At 46.1% G+C, this 19,172-nt stretch overlaps 1 protein-coding gene across 1 annotated transcript; it reads right to left on the bottom strand.

Moving 5' to 3' along the window:
* EIF2B5 (eukaryotic translation initiation factor 2B subunit epsilon) lies at nt 1-18,563 on the bottom strand. The gene is made up of 16 exons (XM_084291736.1): nt 18,385-18,563; nt 16,638-16,762; nt 16,356-16,541; nt 16,085-16,262; nt 14,958-15,038; nt 14,152-14,229; nt 13,760-14,072; nt 12,962-13,107; nt 12,511-12,649; nt 11,788-11,889; nt 11,015-11,122; nt 10,071-10,161; nt 9,188-9,311; nt 4,295-4,420; nt 2,655-2,765; nt 1-1,774 (listed from the first exon to the last, which is right to left on the bottom strand). The coding sequence occupies exons 1-16, from the start codon at nt 18,535-18,537 to the stop codon at nt 1,709-1,711; spliced, it is 2,127 nt and encodes a 708-aa protein (XP_084147862.1). The 5' UTR covers nt 18,538-18,563; the 3' UTR covers nt 1-1,708.
* Between the last annotated feature and the right edge of the window lie 609 nt (nt 18,564-19,172).

Below are 19,172 nucleotides of genomic sequence, written 5' to 3'. Positions count from 1 at the left end.
GCCAGTATCACCAGGATAGTTTTTATTTGCTCCCTGAATTAAATATTGGCAGATACAGAAAACTCAGATACCAACTATTTCCCCAACATTTACAAGACCGAGTTTGCCATGTCAGAAAACAAGCACAGTTACGCACAGTCCTGGCAACTGATAGTGGGAGTGCACGAGATCGCCCTGGCTGAACATCAGTTTTGAAGAGGCAGCATCCCTGGCCTCCAGCACCCAACACTGTCCCCTCACTGACAGTTGTGGCACCACGGAACGGCCAAGTAAATATCCTGAGTGGGCAGCTCCAGTGCATATTCCAACCCTCCTCTCACGGGATTTATTCCATGCTCCTCCTGAAGGGACAGAGGCAAGGTCAGCACGTCCAACGTAGAACCCACCTATGAACACAAGCTGATTCCCACTGGGCCTTTTTTGCTCTGTTCTTTAGAAGAGCAGAGAAGAACGCAGCACAGCGACATTTCCAAGCAAGTTGTTCTTAAAGGCCTTACTGCTGCCTGCCACACATCGTGCTGGCAACAAAGCGCCAGAGGCACGCTCGTTCCCGGCTGCACGCCAAGCAGCTCTGCAGCTGCTGACCTTTACAATGGGTTTGCAGCACTTTCCCTGCTGTCTGAGGGAGGGGAAGTTCTCAAATAAAAAGGCGCAAGTTTGAGTAAGAAAGCTTATATAACCAAAATCATTTGGAAACACAACGCACGTGCAGTTTGAGGAGATACCACTCGCTCTTTTTCACATTGGAGCGGAACTTAGGAATTTGCTTTCTCCTTAAAGGAGTTGGTGCAATCAGTGCCCTCAGAGCAAAACATGAGTGTAGTTGTGCAGCAGGAGAAGCCAGGCATCTCTGTTCTCTTTGCTCCCTTTTTACTAAAAAAAATAAAGGGGGGGGGGAGACACACTGCTGGGGATGAGCATGAGACGTATCACATCTAAGATGTGGTAAACCACGTAGACCAGTGTGCACCCACTATTACTCAACCCCTGTCGGGGAAGCCGAGTACCTATGATCCTGTTCTAAAGAAAGAGGAAACACGCGGTGTTACCAACTCCACTGTGCAACCTCGTGTTAGATCCCAGCACAGCAGATGGCAAGAGATTCTCCCTTTCATCAAGATCACAGAAGTGCCTTCTGGGCTGCAAAATGCCTTGGGCATCCTAAGACAACTGCATCTTCTCCAGGCACAGGAACTCTCGAAACTCAGTCCTGCACTCCAGATCCTCATCCACATCCTCCTACCTACCAACCTTGCCAGTGTCTCTTCAGCAGTTCTGAGCTCCAGAAGCAATAATGACTCCAAATAATTTAGCTGTATGACCACTCTTCCACAACCCCAATGGTTAGGTTTATACGGGCGATGCATTTGCATCTGTTTGCTCCTTTTGCATTAGTAACATGGAGCTTCCAAAAGATAGCTTATAGTGTACCATAACCAGGCTCCAGAGGGATTCTAGGTATCATCACCTCCTGCTTTTCCCTTGTGGTTCTTACACTGTGCTACAACCACCCAACATGATGTGCCACTAGACAAGTGAGGGAGGGAAGTGGCAACGTTGGGAATGCACAACAGAATTAATGATGGGATTGTCAGTCACTTCGATGTCAGGCCCCACATCTACACACCATGCACTGGCACTGATCTTGCCCTGCCCACTTGGCCCGGAAAGGCAGTGAGAGTGCCTCTTCTCATGCCAAGCCACCGTGTCAGTCTTGGTCGCCGTCAGACGACTCTTCTTCTGCCTCCTCCAGCCACTGGATAAACTTCTGGAGCTGCAGAGAGAATGAAAATGTAGGTGGGTGACAAGTGACAAACAGGTGCTGGGAATGCTCAACAACTGTATTGTGTCAGTGAGGACTGCTATCACACACAAGAAAGAGAAAGGGTGTTTCTAGAAGACATGAAAACAGAGGCAGATTTGAGGAAGACACACAAGCTTAGATGAAAAACAACTGGCATGCCATTAAAAGCACTGCTGACCTATACTACCAGTTGACTTTGCAAAGGTTTATAAACAAAGCAAAGGTTTAAACAAAGCTGCAGTTCCTCAGAGGTGGCCTTCTTCCCCTCCAACTCTTCCAAATCCAGGGAGGAGGACTGGAACAGGGCTCAGCCAAACTGCAGCACAAAGTTCTGTCTGATGGAAGGGGGAAGTTTATACGCTCCCTTACAACACAAGCCAAATGAAACCACTCAGTACAGCAAACGCTTCAAAATATATGCGAAGGGGCTGGTAAGCCAGGAATGAAAGCTTCAAAGGAATTGCATGGGGCCAGCACACAGGGCATTGGCCTAAAGCCCATTTCAAATGGGTGTTGGCTTAGAGAGACCGTGCTGCTCCTCCAGAAAGTGCTGGCCTTATGCTGCAGACCCCACTTAAAACAACATCTCTCTCCTACTGCCTCCATTCCTTGTTGAAACAGGATGATTATGGCAGAACGCACAGAAACATCCGCTCTGGAGAACAAAGTTGCGTTGTTTAGCGCTCAATACACTGCTGCATTATTGGCCTACCAGCAGCTGCTCCACAGAAGGTGACAGTGGCACTGAACTCCAAGTTTCTTTTACCAGATGTTGCTTTTTTTTTAAAAAAAAAGCAAACAAAACCAAACAACAAAAACAAACAAACAAAAAGACACCTTTGAGACTTACCCTCTGGTTTTTACGAAGCTGCTTTCCCTTGTCAGATGTGTCCCGCAGAGAGAACCAGTTGAGAATTACATCTTCTTCCAGAATTTCCAGCTGGTAAAATGTCATCAACACCTGCATTGATTAAAAAAGAGCAACAGGGCTCTTTATAAAGCCTTTTGGGACTAGCTCATGTCCAAGCATAGACTTTGCACATAATCTGTGTCTTCCAGCTCCATCTTCAACAGAAGGCAATCAGTCTGTTTAATTTTGATTTTATTACTACAAATAACTGTACTTCCCCTGTCAAGCCCTATGCTCCTGGCAGCTGGATGCTATGACACACAATGAGTCAAAGTTCAAGCCCCATCACCTTCAGCTCTGTGGCTGCAGGGTATGCTTGAGAGCTGCGGGCAACAAGAGGCCACAGAGGGCATCAGTTCAAGATACCATGTTTCTGTTTAAATCACCCCCAAAAATATCCCCAAAGCAGATCAGATAAGCCACCCTTATGCAGGCCCAGATACACACAGCAGTGACATGCACAGAGAAGAGCACAAATCCATCCACCCTGCCCCAGGCTCCCTCTTCCTGTCAGTTCTCTCTGAAAAGTGCCTTATGGCAGGTGTCAAAGCAATTGGTCATTCACCAGCTCAAACCCCTGCCCAGCGCAGTGAGGGCGAGATGCAGTCATGCTTTCTCAGGGTGCCTTTGTGCTCAGGCAGAGCAGGCACTTTGCAGTTGGTCTCCTTGCGGCAGAGCACTGACAAAGCTGTCTGCCAACTCCAAATATAAAGTGTCATTTCAATTCTCAGCCTCCAGGGAAACCCAAGCTCCTAGAACAATGGACACATGCCAAACAATTGCTGTAATTCAATGACATTTTGGCTCACCAAACCAAAGGCTTTTGGCTCAGCTCCATGCTAAGTGCTTTGCCATTAGCCAGAGGCACTGGTGGCAGAAGTTAAGATTACTCTGTCTTGAGGAACCAACAGTTAAGCAGGCCCTAGGAGAGCTCTTCCAAAAGACAGGGGCTTCTTGAGACTGCTGAAGGAAAATACTTGCAATTCAAATCAAATGCTCTTAGTCTGATGACAGAAAGAACACAGGGACAAAATTTTTGTGAAGGAGGATTGTGCAGGGATATATTGAAAACTTTTGAAGCAGGAGGATAGGTAATAAACCACATGTCTGCTGCCCTTTATTCCCAGTTTCACAACTAGGTCAGCCTGAATAAGAAATTCTGCCCTTATTCCCAGTTTTGTGCTCTCAACTAGCATAAACCATTTGGCAGTTAGATCCCAGGGACCAGGCAGAGACAAATGAAGTTAAGCTCTTCCTAAAACAAGCCCCTGGCCTCACATCTCTTCCAGCACCACACAAGGGTATCTAGGTTAGAAGTTGCAAAATAACAGCTCCCTTCAGGCTTCATGCTGCTAAGGGATACTTACCCTCAGCCGTGCTCACTCTGAGGCACAGGCAGACACAGAACTTTTTTTTTTTTTTTTCTAAAGCAATTGTTATAGATGGATTTCCCATCCACACTCTGCACTGCAACCCCACACTTCTCTCCTCTAAAGCAGACAAGCTGACGATGTGAACAGGATGCATTTCACCATGAATCCAGCAAAAACAGGTCCTCAGAGCTGGGAGCAGATACTCACTTTAGCTATTGATGTGCAAAGACTGTCATGTTCCAGGAAGAATTCCTCAATGGCAAATAAGGCATTCAAGTGATCTGACGCACGTTTTATGTAGTTCTTAAACAACGGGGTCCAGTTCTTCAACAGCTGCAGGGAGAAAGCACAGAAGAAAAGTTCCTGAGCTATGAGATGGATGTGTGCACTCAGCCCAGCTTCTCAGCGGTACTGCACTGAGAAACTGACCCAGGACAGCATTTTAAGAAACCCTTCAGCTAGCCAGTTAATGTGTTTGTCTCTGGCCATTAAACAGACACTATTATGCCTCGTGTGCAGACAGGACATGGATTTGCCAAGTAGCCTTAAGAACATCAGTTAGCTTTCTTGGTTTTGCTTCTCTGGCTGGAATAATAGACAACCACAATAAACGTGTTTAATGCAGTTTGATACTCAAAGAAAATCACATCACAGCAGACCGATAAGGAGAGGTATATACATGCTCTCAAACTTTCCCTCAAAGTGCAGCTAACATTTCGTTGGCACTTTCCTGCAAAGCAAAAGAGCAAATAAGAACTAAGATTTTTAAAAGTTCCTAATTGCAAGTCACATGTTTTATGTGTATCTACAGACTTGCTTGGAATGGGCAGGAAGGATGAATAGCAAGAAACTGTTTCACTGTTAGTGGATCCCAATTATCTACTCCAAGGTTTATATCTGATGCAGCCTTTCGTTTAATGATTTTGGTGCTGCCTCTTCAAACAGTATTTCTGGCCAAGTTCCCCACAGCTCTTTCACTTGTATGCATCTGAAAAGCAAGCAGCAGGGAAAGCTCTGCAGAGCAGCACCCAGGATAGGAGGTAATAAAAATGCAGCCTTGTCCATAAAAAAAAAGTTTTAAGATAATAGAGCGAGGATGATAAGATACAAAAATTCCTCATTGGCCACATCATGACCAAGCCACCCCATGAAAATACTGTAACTATTCCACTGGCATGCTCAGGCAGGTATATGGTCTTGCCGTGCCTCCTTACAGAATACACTCACCCGGTCTGTTTTGAAGGGAAACGGGTATTTGTATTTCTTAGGGACTTGGGGTGTGATGAAGTTCTGAGTCACCTACATCCAGGGTTTATCTGTCCAGAACAATTGTGAACAGGCAGTAGCCTTGCCAGAGGGAAAGCTTCATGACAAACAGTGGAGCTAGAACCCAAGCTACCGTGGGCTGTTGACACAGCCTGTGCTAGGAAATACTGCTCATCAACTCTATAGCACTATGTTCTGCCACCTCTTCAATTACTGCAGCCAGGCATGAATTAGCACGCCTCAAGCAGACACAAAAAAAAAGGAAGATTAACACAAATGGATCGATCCGTAGGGTATATCGACTGGCCCAAGGGACAACAGGAAGAGCACAGAATGATCCTAATCGTCATGGTATTACAACAAAAAGCTGAGAGCTGCGTGACTTATTTCAAAAAATTATTCTAACCTTTAGCAAAATGTTTAAACCTAAACACTATTCCTTCTCCAACCATTTCCCACATTTTTATTCTTCACCTCAATTGCAGCACAGCTACTAGCAAGTTCCTTCCAGGCTAAGAAATATTTTGTAATACCTTACTGTTAACATCTTTAAATCACAAGCTGGTACAATTCTAACCAGAAGTTATGAAATTTTTAAAAGTAATTTATAAAGAAAGCAGAGCTATGAACACTCACAACCTCAGGACTCAATCCCATGTGCCTATTGCTGGGAAAGGGAGAAAAAAATAGACCATCTCAGGTTGAGAACATGCACTGTTACTGTAATTGGTGCTAATGGGGAACGGAGGGCTCAGCCCAACAGAGCTCTTTGCAAAAACACACATAGGAGACTGTATGGCCACAGAGGCTGTGTTGGGAGTTTCAGAAAAATCTGAACTGGAAGATTAGAAGCTTGCGCTTATTTTAGATTGAAAAGATACTGAAAAATTAAGAGATAGCTGAGAGGGCTGTAGAGACCGACAGGCAACATCCTAACGTCCTAGGCTTTGACTTTATCTGGGTAAGTCCTAAAAACGATCTACATCCTGGAGAAAGCTATCAAGTTCCTCTGACAAGTTCATTCATTTTTTACTTTATTTTTTTAAACCAGATCTGGTCATGATGCTGCACCAACTTCATCTTCAAAGAGGCTTGTGATCCACTTTTCTTCTACCAGAACAGTCTCAAGACCAAGCCTATTTTACCCCCACCTCCAGCACAGAACACCACCATGAAATGTGTGCAAAGCACATGAGACAAAGCTATAATTCTGACCTTGTTATACCTTAACAGCATCTGAGCTGACCACCAGAAATTTCTCCAATGAAAGCAAGGATCCATCTGCTCCCTGAACACACAATCCTGTCTTGTGTACCTTTGCATGATAGTACAGAAGATGATGGCTCCCAAACAGAAACCCACAGAAGTGCACCGTACGTGCTAGCTGCCGGGCAGCAGTGCAGACACAGGCCAGCTCACAAGCTGAATTGCCAAACTGCCTCATGTGGCTCCTTTTAAACATCCTCACCTATTGTCTGGTGATGCTTCAGCAACAACAGCAGCACAGCCTTCAGTTTACCAGCAACTTCAGCCACACTCCCTCCAATCGTGCCTACAGTCTGGGAAAGGTCATGTTTTCTGTACCATCTCTGCTTTACAACTCGTACAAGAACCAAACAAGATACCTGACATACATCAAACTGAATAACTATTTCTCAAGCCTCCACATTTCATCTGAAAAAAATACCCATGGGCATATCCCTTTACCGGATGCTTATTTCCTAAAATTGCTGCAACACTTGCAAGCTTCATGCTCAGGGGCCAACACTCGGAGCACATACTGTGGTTTCAAGTCAAACCATACATCATAACAATGGCATTTCCACAATTTCCCCTCCTGAGATGTCTGGGACTGCTCCACCATTGCTCTAACACAAACAACCCATCTTCCTTTAACATCTCTTCACTAGAGCTGAGCTACAAGGAGAGTAAGAATCAGTCCTACAAAGTTCAGTAGGCTTCTGATATTCAACACTCTCAGAACTGAAGTATTTCCATCTCATACAAAATACCTTTGCCATATGTAAACCATTATAAGCAGATCTCAGCCTAATACAACCATTGACTGAGGCCATTTTAGCTGTACAGCTACATCTTCCTTATGCACTCACCTGTACCAAGCTAGTGCTTGAAATTCGCAGGGTGTAAGAAGTATTAGCAACTTAAAACACTACACTTTTTACTAATTAGGCAACCACAAGTTATTCACTGCAGAAAAATACACTTTTCCACTTTTTCAGATACCGTACAAACACATGTTCTGCCTGAAGAACTGGTCTCCCCTTTTCAGAGTTCTGTTGGTAAATAAGCACAAGCTGCTGTGCAGGAAGACCACTGGTATCTGCTTAACAAGCCTTCAAAGGACAATTCTCTACTTCCATTAGAGGCACATCTCAACTCAAACAGTTATTATAACAGTGAATAACACTGTGTGTGCAATGGAATGGTAACTGTGTGCCTCACCAGGACACTGCCTGCTGCTATCAATACAGAAAGCCAGCACCAACGATTCTGCACCAAGTACAGAACACTGAGGCACCAAACTCTCCCAGAGAAGGATACTCTAACGAGCTTGCTGGCTGCTCTTTAACCAGGAACATTGGGAACCATTGCCTGCCATGATAGCCAACTGCTTTGATGCTTGAATCTCTTTTCTAACTCCAAGGATTAATTTGTGTTTTGTAAATCCACATCACACACAATTCCCTGCCTGAAGAAATTCCACCTGTCCACCACACTGGGCACAGTCACCCTGAATACGTTTTGATCATTGCTTCTTGCTAAAGGTTTTTGATCACTGCCTCTGCTGGCAAGCATGAACACCAGCTTTCCTACAATGACATATATATCAACAAAGTTACCCAGAAGTAAGTTCTTCGCATACTTCCATAATCTTTAGATTCAAAGGGTTTGGGGGCAATTATGCAAAACATTATTCATTTATATAGTACCTTTTATCTAGACTAGAGCCTCTTCTGACTGGATGTTGCACTGAATTTCTCTCCTGTCCTACTCTTGCTCTGTTAGGACCCCAATCAGTTCCTCTTTAGCTCTGGGAAGGACTAGTTTAAATTCAGTAGGAGACAAGCAGGTGTCAGATACATTTACTCTAAAAGTGCACCTATGTAGCATGTAGTTTTCAAACTCAATATACAAATACACGATAGCAAAGAGAAAACCACTACAACGGCTTCAGCTTGGATCAACGAAACCATTAAGATAAAGCTGCCTGCTTTTTAAAGCAGATCCTAAATAAATCCTAAAGCCAGGAAACAGGAATCGCTCTCACCCAATTATACAACCCCAGAGACAAACCAACTCTTTAGAGACACAACAGAGCTCTGTATCTTCACAGAAAGACAAGATTATGCCTCTGCATTTAGCTGGAAAAAATTGGCACCGGTTACAGTATGCAGACAAATAATGCCTTGGAAAAGATCCCACTGGGAGAGGAGAACTCCCTGCTGCCCCAAGGACAGGGCTTATGATGGATTAGAACTGGATTCCTGGAATGCAAGCCTATAAAGACATCTCTAACAGTCCCTCTCTGATCTCTTCTACAAGTTATACTCTTCTACTATCACACCCAGGAAACACAGATGATTAGAGGTACTGAAGTAGGGCTCCCCGCACCTATGGTCTGAGCTGATTTCTGTCAAGCAGGCACAATAGTTTCAGTTCACTTTTAGGGAAGAAAAAGAGGCTCATGACCTCAAGGAGCTCAAGTCACTTCAGGCTTAAGCAAAAAGAGTTCTCAGCCAGGAAGAACTTCATGAGTTCAGACTCCTACACACTAAAAGAAAAGCCCCAAGAGTCAAAGGGAACAGCACTCACAGGAAGTAATGCTGAGAAATAGTTCTGGGAGTCCAGGTTTGCATCCAGCTGTTGCAGTGGGAACTCCAGAATCACTTTACTGAGCACCTGCATCATCTCCTTCAGGCCGATGTTATAGGCATACCTGCAAGAAAAAAAGATCCAAAAAAAAAAAAAAAAAAAAGAGTTTCACACTACATCTCTACAGACTGTGGTTCCTCACATTGTTATAGCAGAAGATTTGACTTAACATCTTCCAGAATTTTTTGTTTCCTCCCCCAAAAAACATTCAGGTAACAAAGCCACCTTGCATTGCATCAGGCCCCGTGTAAGACCAACAGTCCTGGAAATCTGCTATCACTGTGGAATGAGCTGCTGCACGGACAGCACCCTCACGTTTACTAGAGTGCTGCATGAATGTGGTTGCGCAAAAGAAGGGAAACAGGTTTGTATTTGAGAAATACTAGGTAAAAGGCACCCTGATTACATGTTCCAGACTTGCTGCTGTACAAGCAGAGTGGACAAGTCACACCACTGCACAGTCTCAGCTGCAGACAGCTGGCTGAATGTTGCAATGCGAGGAGCAGCAGTTCCTGCATGAGTTCACAAGAAGTCAGTGCCAAGAACTGGCTTTCTCTCTCCAGTGCATAATTACTTAATAGCAATTCAACGTCCCGTTACAGAATTGGGGCTGGAAAAGCTTAACGGTTGAGGAAGCTATAGATGCATCAATTCCTGTGGTCATTCAGTCACAAACTCTAATCTGCATTTCTCATGCTGTAATACTGCTAAAATTATTGTTTAACAATCAACATGGGTATTCACATGGTTTCTCCTCTTTCTAGATCTGCTGTTAAACAGAACTGTTCAGAATAAGGGACAGCATTTTTAAGGGAACACTCACTTGAGAGAGTTGATTTCCAGGACCAGGTTGTCACAAGAAATGTTTTCCTCTTCACCCCTCTGTAACGTACCCAGAACCTCATTCTGGAAAACTGATGAAAGAAAGGACAGGTAGTTAGGCCAAGGAAGAGCACATGTTCTTCAACCCTTTCACTACAAAAGAAACTGTGCCCTTAACAAAGGAAGCATTCTGATGCAGACCTCTATTTGCTCTCCATAAGCTGGCACAAATCCACATCAACTACGCTTACAAATAGTGGTATAATGCAAATAAAGGAAAAGACTTTCTAGATATCATTGATCTAACCACAACAACCAGTACAAAGCTATTTATCTCTGTGATCTTTTAGAGCAGTTTCTATTACACTTTCACATTGTAGCCTTTCCTATTCAGACAAACCTCACCTTCCTTTAACTAAAGATATGAAAGCAAAGATAGATACTTTCAGGTGCAAAATGTGTGTGTGTTTTTCCAGTTTAGCCTGAACCCCATTTAAATCCACCTGAACCTAAAACAGAAAATCAAAGCACATCTGCCAAAAGAAGCAGTTTCTATAAGGAAATTTAATTCTCCAATACAATTACAGCAGTAATCTGTCCTGACCAGGGAAATTTGCTGGATCTTCACACAATCTGAGTTTAGGCAATGACACTGCCATTTGAACAGATGACTCAGGAAAGTCACTTTCATGAAAGCCCAGCGATCGTGAGTGAGAATGATGAAGGATCTTTGCCTAGCTTCTCACCCTGGAGTACCTTAACCCAAGGTACAATAGCAACATAGTGAATATTAAAAACCAGGGTAGCAAATGTAGAAAGTGAGGTCAGGAAGCAAACATTACATCCATCCACAGACATTCCAATACACCTAGAGAGAGCAGCATAAGCCTCACTGTCTGCATTACCTGCAGACTTACCATTGCTCTCATTGGCCCCATTTCTCACCTTTGATGTCATCTAGCTGAGGGGATGCTGCCCGACTGTCTGGCTCCTCGGAGCCCATGCTCATGTCACTGTCTGACTCGCTCTCTTCTTCTGAATGCACAGCCGGGCCTGGTGAAGAAGAGAAGACACCATTCAATGCTCAAAAGCTTCAGCTGTCATACACATGTGGAACCAGGTGTCCCAGGGACTTCACAATCAAATCAGCAGCCATCTGTCCTTGCAAGAAAGGCTTTACTCACAGGTCCAGATGGTTAGAATTGCTGCAGAGGGAACACTACAGCTGGCACTGGGATTGTTACTATTATTATTATTTTTAAAGTCTGCAGGCAGACAGCAAAGGACAGGGACAGAAGCAAACGCATTTGTGCAGAGTGCTGACTCATTATGGAGCAGTGTCAGCAGGCTGTCACTAGCAGGAAGAAAAACAGAAGAACCCAGAAGAGCCAAAGCTTATCCCTTCTATCCCTTCTGCAGGAGGGAGTGGCCTGTGGCATGCCACTCACGGCACAGACAGCTGTGTGTGTTCATCAAGTTCATTGTGTAAGTCAAAAACACAGTAACCATCTTCCACGGAGCACAGGAAGAGAGAATCTGGTCTGTCACCTTTCTAAGTAACCTCTCACCTTCAAACACAAAAGTTATCTAAAGGCCCAACTGCCTCATAGAGTCCAGGCCTTATTCTGGGAACAATTATCAGCGTTCCTCTCAGCAAGTTTTCCCGACACAAAGTCTGTCTGCCCATTCCCAGGTGACTACACTAAACTCTTCCTTACCCCATAGACTCTGTCTCTGCTCTTCTTCATCCTCTTCATTTTTGTCATCTGCTTTCCAAAGATAGCCTTTGCCTTCTGAGCCTACATCCTTTTTGTTGTAACCTGAAAAAGAAACAGTGATTAGGAGGTAGATGTACCGGACCTGCTTATGGGTAAACCTGAAATAGATGTAAAACTCGCATCTACTGCCCTTAAATATCCTTCAGTGAGAGGGAGCTGGGATTCCTGAAGATGCATACGTTTTTCCACTTTTATCTTCCCACTTGCCTCAACAAATGACCACTGACTTACCCCCACAATAGCAACAAAATTCAGTTAAGCATGTTCAGATCCCTCAGCAAACCCACACTGGTAGAAACAGCATCTCACAAGGACCAAGTCCTTGGACACATTCCAGGTACAAGGACATAAATCTTGTAACCTGCCTTGAACTGAACATCTCTTTCAACTCCAGCTTATTGTCTCTTATGAGGCTCCTACTCCAGGAAAAATGGAAAATAGCTGATTCTCCACATATTTCATTGCTGGGATACTGAGGTACAATACCCCACTGCCCAGCTTGAGCTGAACATCTTTGCTTGCCCTATGGGACATACACTCCAAGCTGAACACAGTACTAAGCTGGCACTGCAAAATCTAGAGTGAGGAAGGGAAAAAAAAACAGAAAACGGAGGGCAAAGTCCTCTGCATATCCTGAGCGCGTGGAGCCAGAAACTCTCATACCTTTCAGTTTGACTTTATTCTCCTCCTTATTCACACCAGAATCATCACTGAACTGGTCGTCATCCTCTTCTTCCTCATCTGGCGGGTGCAGGGAGATCACTGTGCCCTCAGAAAGTGTGATGCCAGGACCTACTACTACCTGCAAATACGTGCAACATATCTTAATGAAGAAATACCTTGATTGCTCCCTCGTCCCGCCACCAGCAGGGAGGATAACAGCTCCAGACAAGCTATTCCAAGAGAGTCAAACAAATGTAACTACAGATATCAGCACTGCTAGGCTACACACCACGCTACCCTATCCAAAATGCCCAAAGGAAGAAAAAGTAGCAGCATTTCCCCATCTCTGAGGAAAGGCCTGGAGCAGCCCTGCATTCTGGTATGGTTTAATGTATAAGCATAGGAAGTGCCAAGAGAGGCAGAAAGCAACATAGACACAAACACAACTCACCTGAGAGGAGAGGACACAGCGCGGCTTTAGCTTTACTTTCTCCTTCACTTCAGCATTATCACAGACAACAGAATGGATGATCTCCACGTTATCTGCTATCCGTACGTTGTCCCAGAGAAAAGCTCCGTCCAAAGTGACTTTATCACCTGTTATACACCATCAAGTACAAATATTTTCATCAAGGCAGACTGCTGCTCTCCCACACTGCTGAGTTCACTAGAAAGCACCTTACTGAACCTAGGACTAAACAATGCCCTCGATGCATGAAAGATGTTAGATGAAAGGAGGAAAAGGGTCTTATAGACCTACAGACACTTAACCAAAGCTAAAAGTTGAGTTTGTTCCCACAGAGATTTAAGAAGTTGACAGTAACAATGGACATCTTGGATTTGTACAAACACAGCCAAATCACACACAAAAAAAAAAAAAAAATCAAGCCAGAGCCAGAAAGAATGGGCACCAGGCAGCTCACAAAAAATGATGCCCCTCGTTTGCAGGATGTTTGTGGTGATAATCCTAGGTCATTAAACACCATGCATTCTCTTCTGCTGAAACAACTTGTTTGCATGAAGTCATGAAGTGCCTCCCACTTTCAGCATCATTAAGGTACTCTGAAAATTTTTATCTATTTCCTCCCCTGGAAAACTAAGCTTTTCTCCTTTTTTCCCCATTAGTACCTAGCATCTTTGAGAGCCAAATGTACGTATCTTGTAAAAAAGAAAACAAAACAAACAAAAAACAACAACACATTGTGCCGTTATCTAGCACACCCTGCATGCCCCCCATTCTCATACTCACCTATCTTACAGTTCTGCCCTATAACACTGTTTGTTATGGAGCAGTTGCTGCCGACGACGGTTCCCTGCCCAATGAGCACGTTCTCTTCCAGCACGCTGCCGTGACCAAGGCTAACATCCATCCCCCGGTAAATGTTGTGTTTGGAATGGGTGTAACTCTGGTTCTCATCATCAGTGAAGTTCATCTCCGGAGTCAAAGGATAAACCCAGCGTCTGATGATGTCAGAGCACACAGCTTCGTACATCAGCAGGTTGCATATATGAGCACCATACTCCTCTGTCGTTACATGCATGTGGATCTGGTTCCCCAGGACCTGGAAACAGGACGGGACGTGTCAGAGTGTTCTCTGATGCAAGGGGACAGGATCTCCCTCCTAACATCCCTCTCCTTACCTCCTCATTCACTAACAGACCACGCACGAAGTCATCCCGCGTCTGGTAGTCAAAATTGTCTGTAAAAAGCTCAGCCACCTGCCAGAAATAAAATGTGGAGACATAATGTAATTATGGAAAAAGTTGTCAGGGAAGCCAGTTAATTAATGGCTGTTCAGCAGTTCTCAGAGAGACGAGTTATACAGTATAGGAAAGTGATGCTCTTGCCTTGAATAAAGCTTTGATTCCTGCCGGTAGGAGTGTTGACCTTCCCATCTCTTCCTCCTACCGCAGACTATGAACAGATTCTGGTTTTCAGAAGGGGCAAAACATATAACTTTAGCACCTCCAAGCAGTCCGCCCAGCCTCGCTTTGTAGTTTCACTCCCAAAGGAAAGCTGTAGAGCAGCTCTTTCAGAAGCGGGAGAGATGTTACCAAGCCATTACTAAGCCTAGGCTGGAGCAATCCTGAATGTTACCCTAACCTGGTACCAGCTTGCACATACTGACAGTTTTCTACAGTATAGGAATCACCTCTGCTCCACAGACTTTACTACTGCTTACTTTCCAGTATGGTTTCATCCTGTGCCCAATCAGCCATTCAGTCTCCTGATGCATCTACTATTTAGTTCTGCCCGGCCTCGAGCAGGGGACGGCAGGAACAGGCTCACAGAGCTGTGCCACACAATCCCAGCTCAGTCTCTGAGCACAGTGGGGAGTTCTGGTTTTCAAACCCAGTACACCAAGGGCACATGCACCCCTGCACATCAGGAGCACCAAGGAAGCAATGCAGATTGAATTGTAGACCCTCGGAAGGGCAGAGCTCACCTGTGGAGAGCAGATGCTGATATGACAATCCAGCAAGTCATGGCGTACCTCCACATTCTCAATAGAGTTCTGAAATAGACTCTGGAAAAGGAAAAGATTCAGGTAATCTGAGTGTCGCACGCAGCACTGAACCCCTGAAGCCTTCCCCAAGCCAGAGGTAGCATATTGATTGAATTCTTGAACTAGCCGCTGTTCTGGAGATCAGAGAAGTCTGCTATCTCCACCGAGAGAAGCGTAGCAGGCACAGTCCAGCCACACACAGCTGTGTGTCAGTCAGCCAAGACTGTCCTCATCCATACAAGCTGCAGTTCTCCAAGAAACAGCTTGTACAAACTATCTTTTTTTTTCTTTTCCCCTAGGAGGTTCCTTACCTTTAGCTGCTAAAAAGCTACAAATGTACAAAGAATATTAATGAATCCAAATGCAATATTCACGGCTTTCATGCCCCCCGTGGATTTTTACAGTTGTGGGGTGGTTTTATTTTCCTCCTCCTTTTTTGTCTTGGACAATGATTTGTGCTTTCATTTGAAGGTAGTGAATAGTTTACCAATAACCAATTTAGAGTTGAAAATGCCATGTATATTCATAGTCTTACTTCTGATTTGAAAAAGAAAAGGGTCCATTTATCTCTCTGAAGTGCCTCCACAGATGCAAACTGAGCACTTACTACATTATTAGCAGAGCCCCTGACATTTCTAGAGAAACAGTTCAGGTAGAAGTGATAAGAGGTACTACACCTTGCACCTCGTTATTCCACCCTGTGTCAGGCTTAGTGTCACTTCAGAACAGTTTGTGTATGACAGGGACATAGGCACCCCAATCTGCATGTCACTGTGACAGCATGAATCATCCACCTCCCTTGTTTCATACAGAGAAAGGGATGCAAACTGAATTTTGAGAAATGCCTGCTCCGTCTTCAAACTGTGAAATGAATCCCAGCACAACGTCACCAAGCCTTACATAAAGGTTAAAGAAAAAAGAAGCCAGTTTACCACGGGTTACTTCCTATCATTTGCTCCTCCAAAGGAAGCAGCAAGCACAGCACCCCAGCCCTCCCTCCAGGAGGATTTCTCGGTGGGCTACTTCACTACCGCAGCCCTTTTGCACCCATCAGGTTGCAGACGCACCATAGGAAAGCGGAAACGTTTCAGCCCCTGGGTTCTCTGATAGTGAAGGACGCGGTTCGTGGCACTGTCCATAGCAATGACAATGTCATCCTCCTTGCACCTGGCGTGGTGACCAGGTGAGGACTCCTTGAAAATCATCGTCATCACAGAAACGTTCTTTTCCATCTTACGCCGCAACCTGAAAAAAAATGAGGGCAGAATTTTGAAATCACTCTCCAGCCAGAGCCCAGACAAGCACACCAGGCAAGCACGCGTTTATTTCACCACCTACTTGTGCTCTTCCAAGGCTGTGGATATATTGAAGTTGGACACCACGTCCCCAGTGACCAGAATGAAGTCAGAACGAACGAGGGACTTGGCATCAACGTCTCTCAGCACGTCCCCCAGGGAGCGGTACAGGTCGGAAGTCACGAAGCGCACCGTGTTGGGAGAGGTGTGGCGGCACCACTTGGATTTTCTGAGAGGAGAAAAACACATCAGAAAGGCACAAAAAAAAATATTCCTACAGAACACTCAGGAGGACACAGTGCAGCTAAAAAGAAGAGATTCTTACTGTAAATGCTCTTTTATCTCAGCTGACTTCCAACAGCAGAAAACAAAGGTTTCTTCCACTCCAGTCGCTGTTAGGAACTCCAAGGTGTAGTCAATCATGGCCACGTTTGCCATAGGTAAAAGAGCCTAAAAAACAGACACACAGAGAACTGAACAAACACTGTTAGTTACCACATATAAATCTGTCCTGGTTTTGGCTGGGATAGTGTTCATTTTCTTTGTAGTAGCTGGTACGGTGGAGGCTGGGGGTGCACGAGGAGCTGGGAGGGGACAGAAGCAGGACAGCTGCCCCAAGAGGCCAGAGGGACGTCCCATACTGCATGGCACCATGCTGAGCAGCACAGCTGGGGCTTGGTCAGGAGCTGGGGGGCAGCCACTGCTCAGGAACTGGCTGGGCGTCAGTCAGCGAGTGGTGAGCAATTGCGCTGTGCATCACTTGCCTTCTGTATTTTTATCATTATTAATATTGTCCCTTCCCTTTCTGTCCTATTAAACTGCCTTTATCTCAAGCCACGAGTTTTTTTTCTGATTCTCTCCCCCACCGCACAGGGAGGGAGGAGCAAACAGCTGCGTGGTGCTGAGCTGGGTCAAACCACAACAAAAGCTCTTCCGTGAGGACTCAGCTAAGCTGGGCTAGAAAACTCACGCATCCCAGCGCGTCGCTTCCCTGACTCAGGCTTCAGCTGCTACAAGAAAAACCTGTCAGACGTGAACGATGCAGCCACGGGAGCACGAGTGTCCAGGAGACAAGGGGAGGGGGAAGATGCAATGGGAAGTGAATGCAGGACTGCGATTTGGGACTCGGGCCATACTTTTAAGCCCGGTTCCTGATTTACAACTGAATGATGTTTCAGCATGATATTTCACTCGCTCTGTGTCCTGCTTTGTTTCAAACCCGATGCCATGTGTGCAGTTATGACCCCCACAAGCAGGTAATTAGCAGACGAGGCAGGATCGCTGCTCAGACCCGGCAGCACTCCTTCCTCTCACGTAGCATGAGGGAGATTATACCACAGAATTCTGCTGTAGTCAGACCTTTGTAATAATACCTAAAAGTCTCCTTTCCCTTTCTTAGTAATTTCAGACAGCTGCATGTGGCCAAAACTATGTTTCATATAGCATTTTTAAAGCTCTTACAAAGTACTTGGGAAGTTCCTAAAAATTACCTGTTCTTACCTCCCTACTTATTACAGTGAGTTACAAAATCTTAATTAAGGAGTTAACATCACCTTTTTCTGTTATTGATGCTTTATTTGCTAAGTTGTCAATCTTAAGGGAGCTAGTATATTGCAGAATCACAGAATTTCTAGGTTGGAAGAGACCTCAAGATCATCGAGTCCAACCTCTGACCTAACGCTAGCAGTCCCCACTAAACCACATCCCTAAGCTCTACATCTAAATGTCTTTTAAAGACCTCCAGGGATGGTGACTCCACCACTTCCCTGGGCAGCCTGTTCCAATGCCTCACAACCCTTTCAGTAAAGAAGTTCTTCCTAACATCCAGCCTAAAACTCCCCTGGCTCAACTTAAGCCCATTCCCCCTCATCCTGTCACCAGGCACGTGGGAGAACAGACCAACCCCCACCTCGCTACAGCCTCCCTTGAGGTACCTGTACAGAGCGATAAGGTCACCCCTGAGCCTCCTCTTCTCCAGGCTGAACAAGCCCAGCTCCAGCCCCTCCCCCCCCCCCCCCCAGCCCCATTCTCTTCTTCTCCCGCCCGCCGCAGCCCCCGGGGCCGGCTCTCACCCGCGGCCGGTCCTTGGAGATGGGGAAGAAGCGCCGGTTGAAGCTGTCGGCCACCAGCACGGCCTGCAGCGGCGGCGGGGGCTCCTCCTGCGGCTCGGGGCCGCGGCCGGGCCCCGCTCCGGCCCCGCGCCTGGCAGCGCCGCGGGCCGCCATCTCCTCACGCTGCCTCCTCCTCGCTTCCCCCCCCCCGTCGCACTTCCGGTTCCGGCCCCGCGCCGGAAGCAGCGACGGGAGCGCGGCGGGGACACAACAGCGCGAGGGCGGCGGGCGAGCGAGATGCGCGGGGAAAGGGGTGCGCATGCGCAGTGCGGGTGGAGGGGATGGTGATGGAGGGGGTGCTGTGAGGGGGTCTCCTGTGAGGCCCCCCTGAGGAAGCCCCCACAGCGGGAGCTGCTGTGCTGGAAATAAATTTATCTCTCTGATTTCGTCTCTGTGTGTGTGTGTGTAACCATCACGATGGCGGGTGCCACCCTGCGCCCAGCACCAAGGGACACCCCAGCCCCACGGTCCCTGAGGCGCCTCACTGAGCCCCCCGGGCGCTCCCCAAGGAGGCTCCTCAGGAAAACAAAAGGGGGGCACATCGCAGGCATCAGGCCTCCAGTTCTGTCCCGGTGCTGTCCCCTCAGCCCAAACCCTCTGGCTGAGGGGTCTTTGCTGGATTATTAGTGGGAAAACTACGTGGTGTGCAAGATGCAGCACCCCTTCCCGCTGTTTTAATTGCATATTCGCGACTGACTTAGTAGAAAACTCTTCATCTCCCGAAGGACACTGCAGCATTGGGTGTTCCC

The sequence above is a fragment of the Netta rufina genome, assembly GCF_964035555.1.
Source record: "Netta rufina genome assembly, chromosome: 9".
Classification (NCBI taxonomy): domain Eukaryota; kingdom Metazoa; phylum Chordata; class Aves; order Anseriformes; family Anatidae; genus Netta; species Netta rufina.
This window is presented reverse-complemented; position numbering and strand designations above follow the sequence as displayed.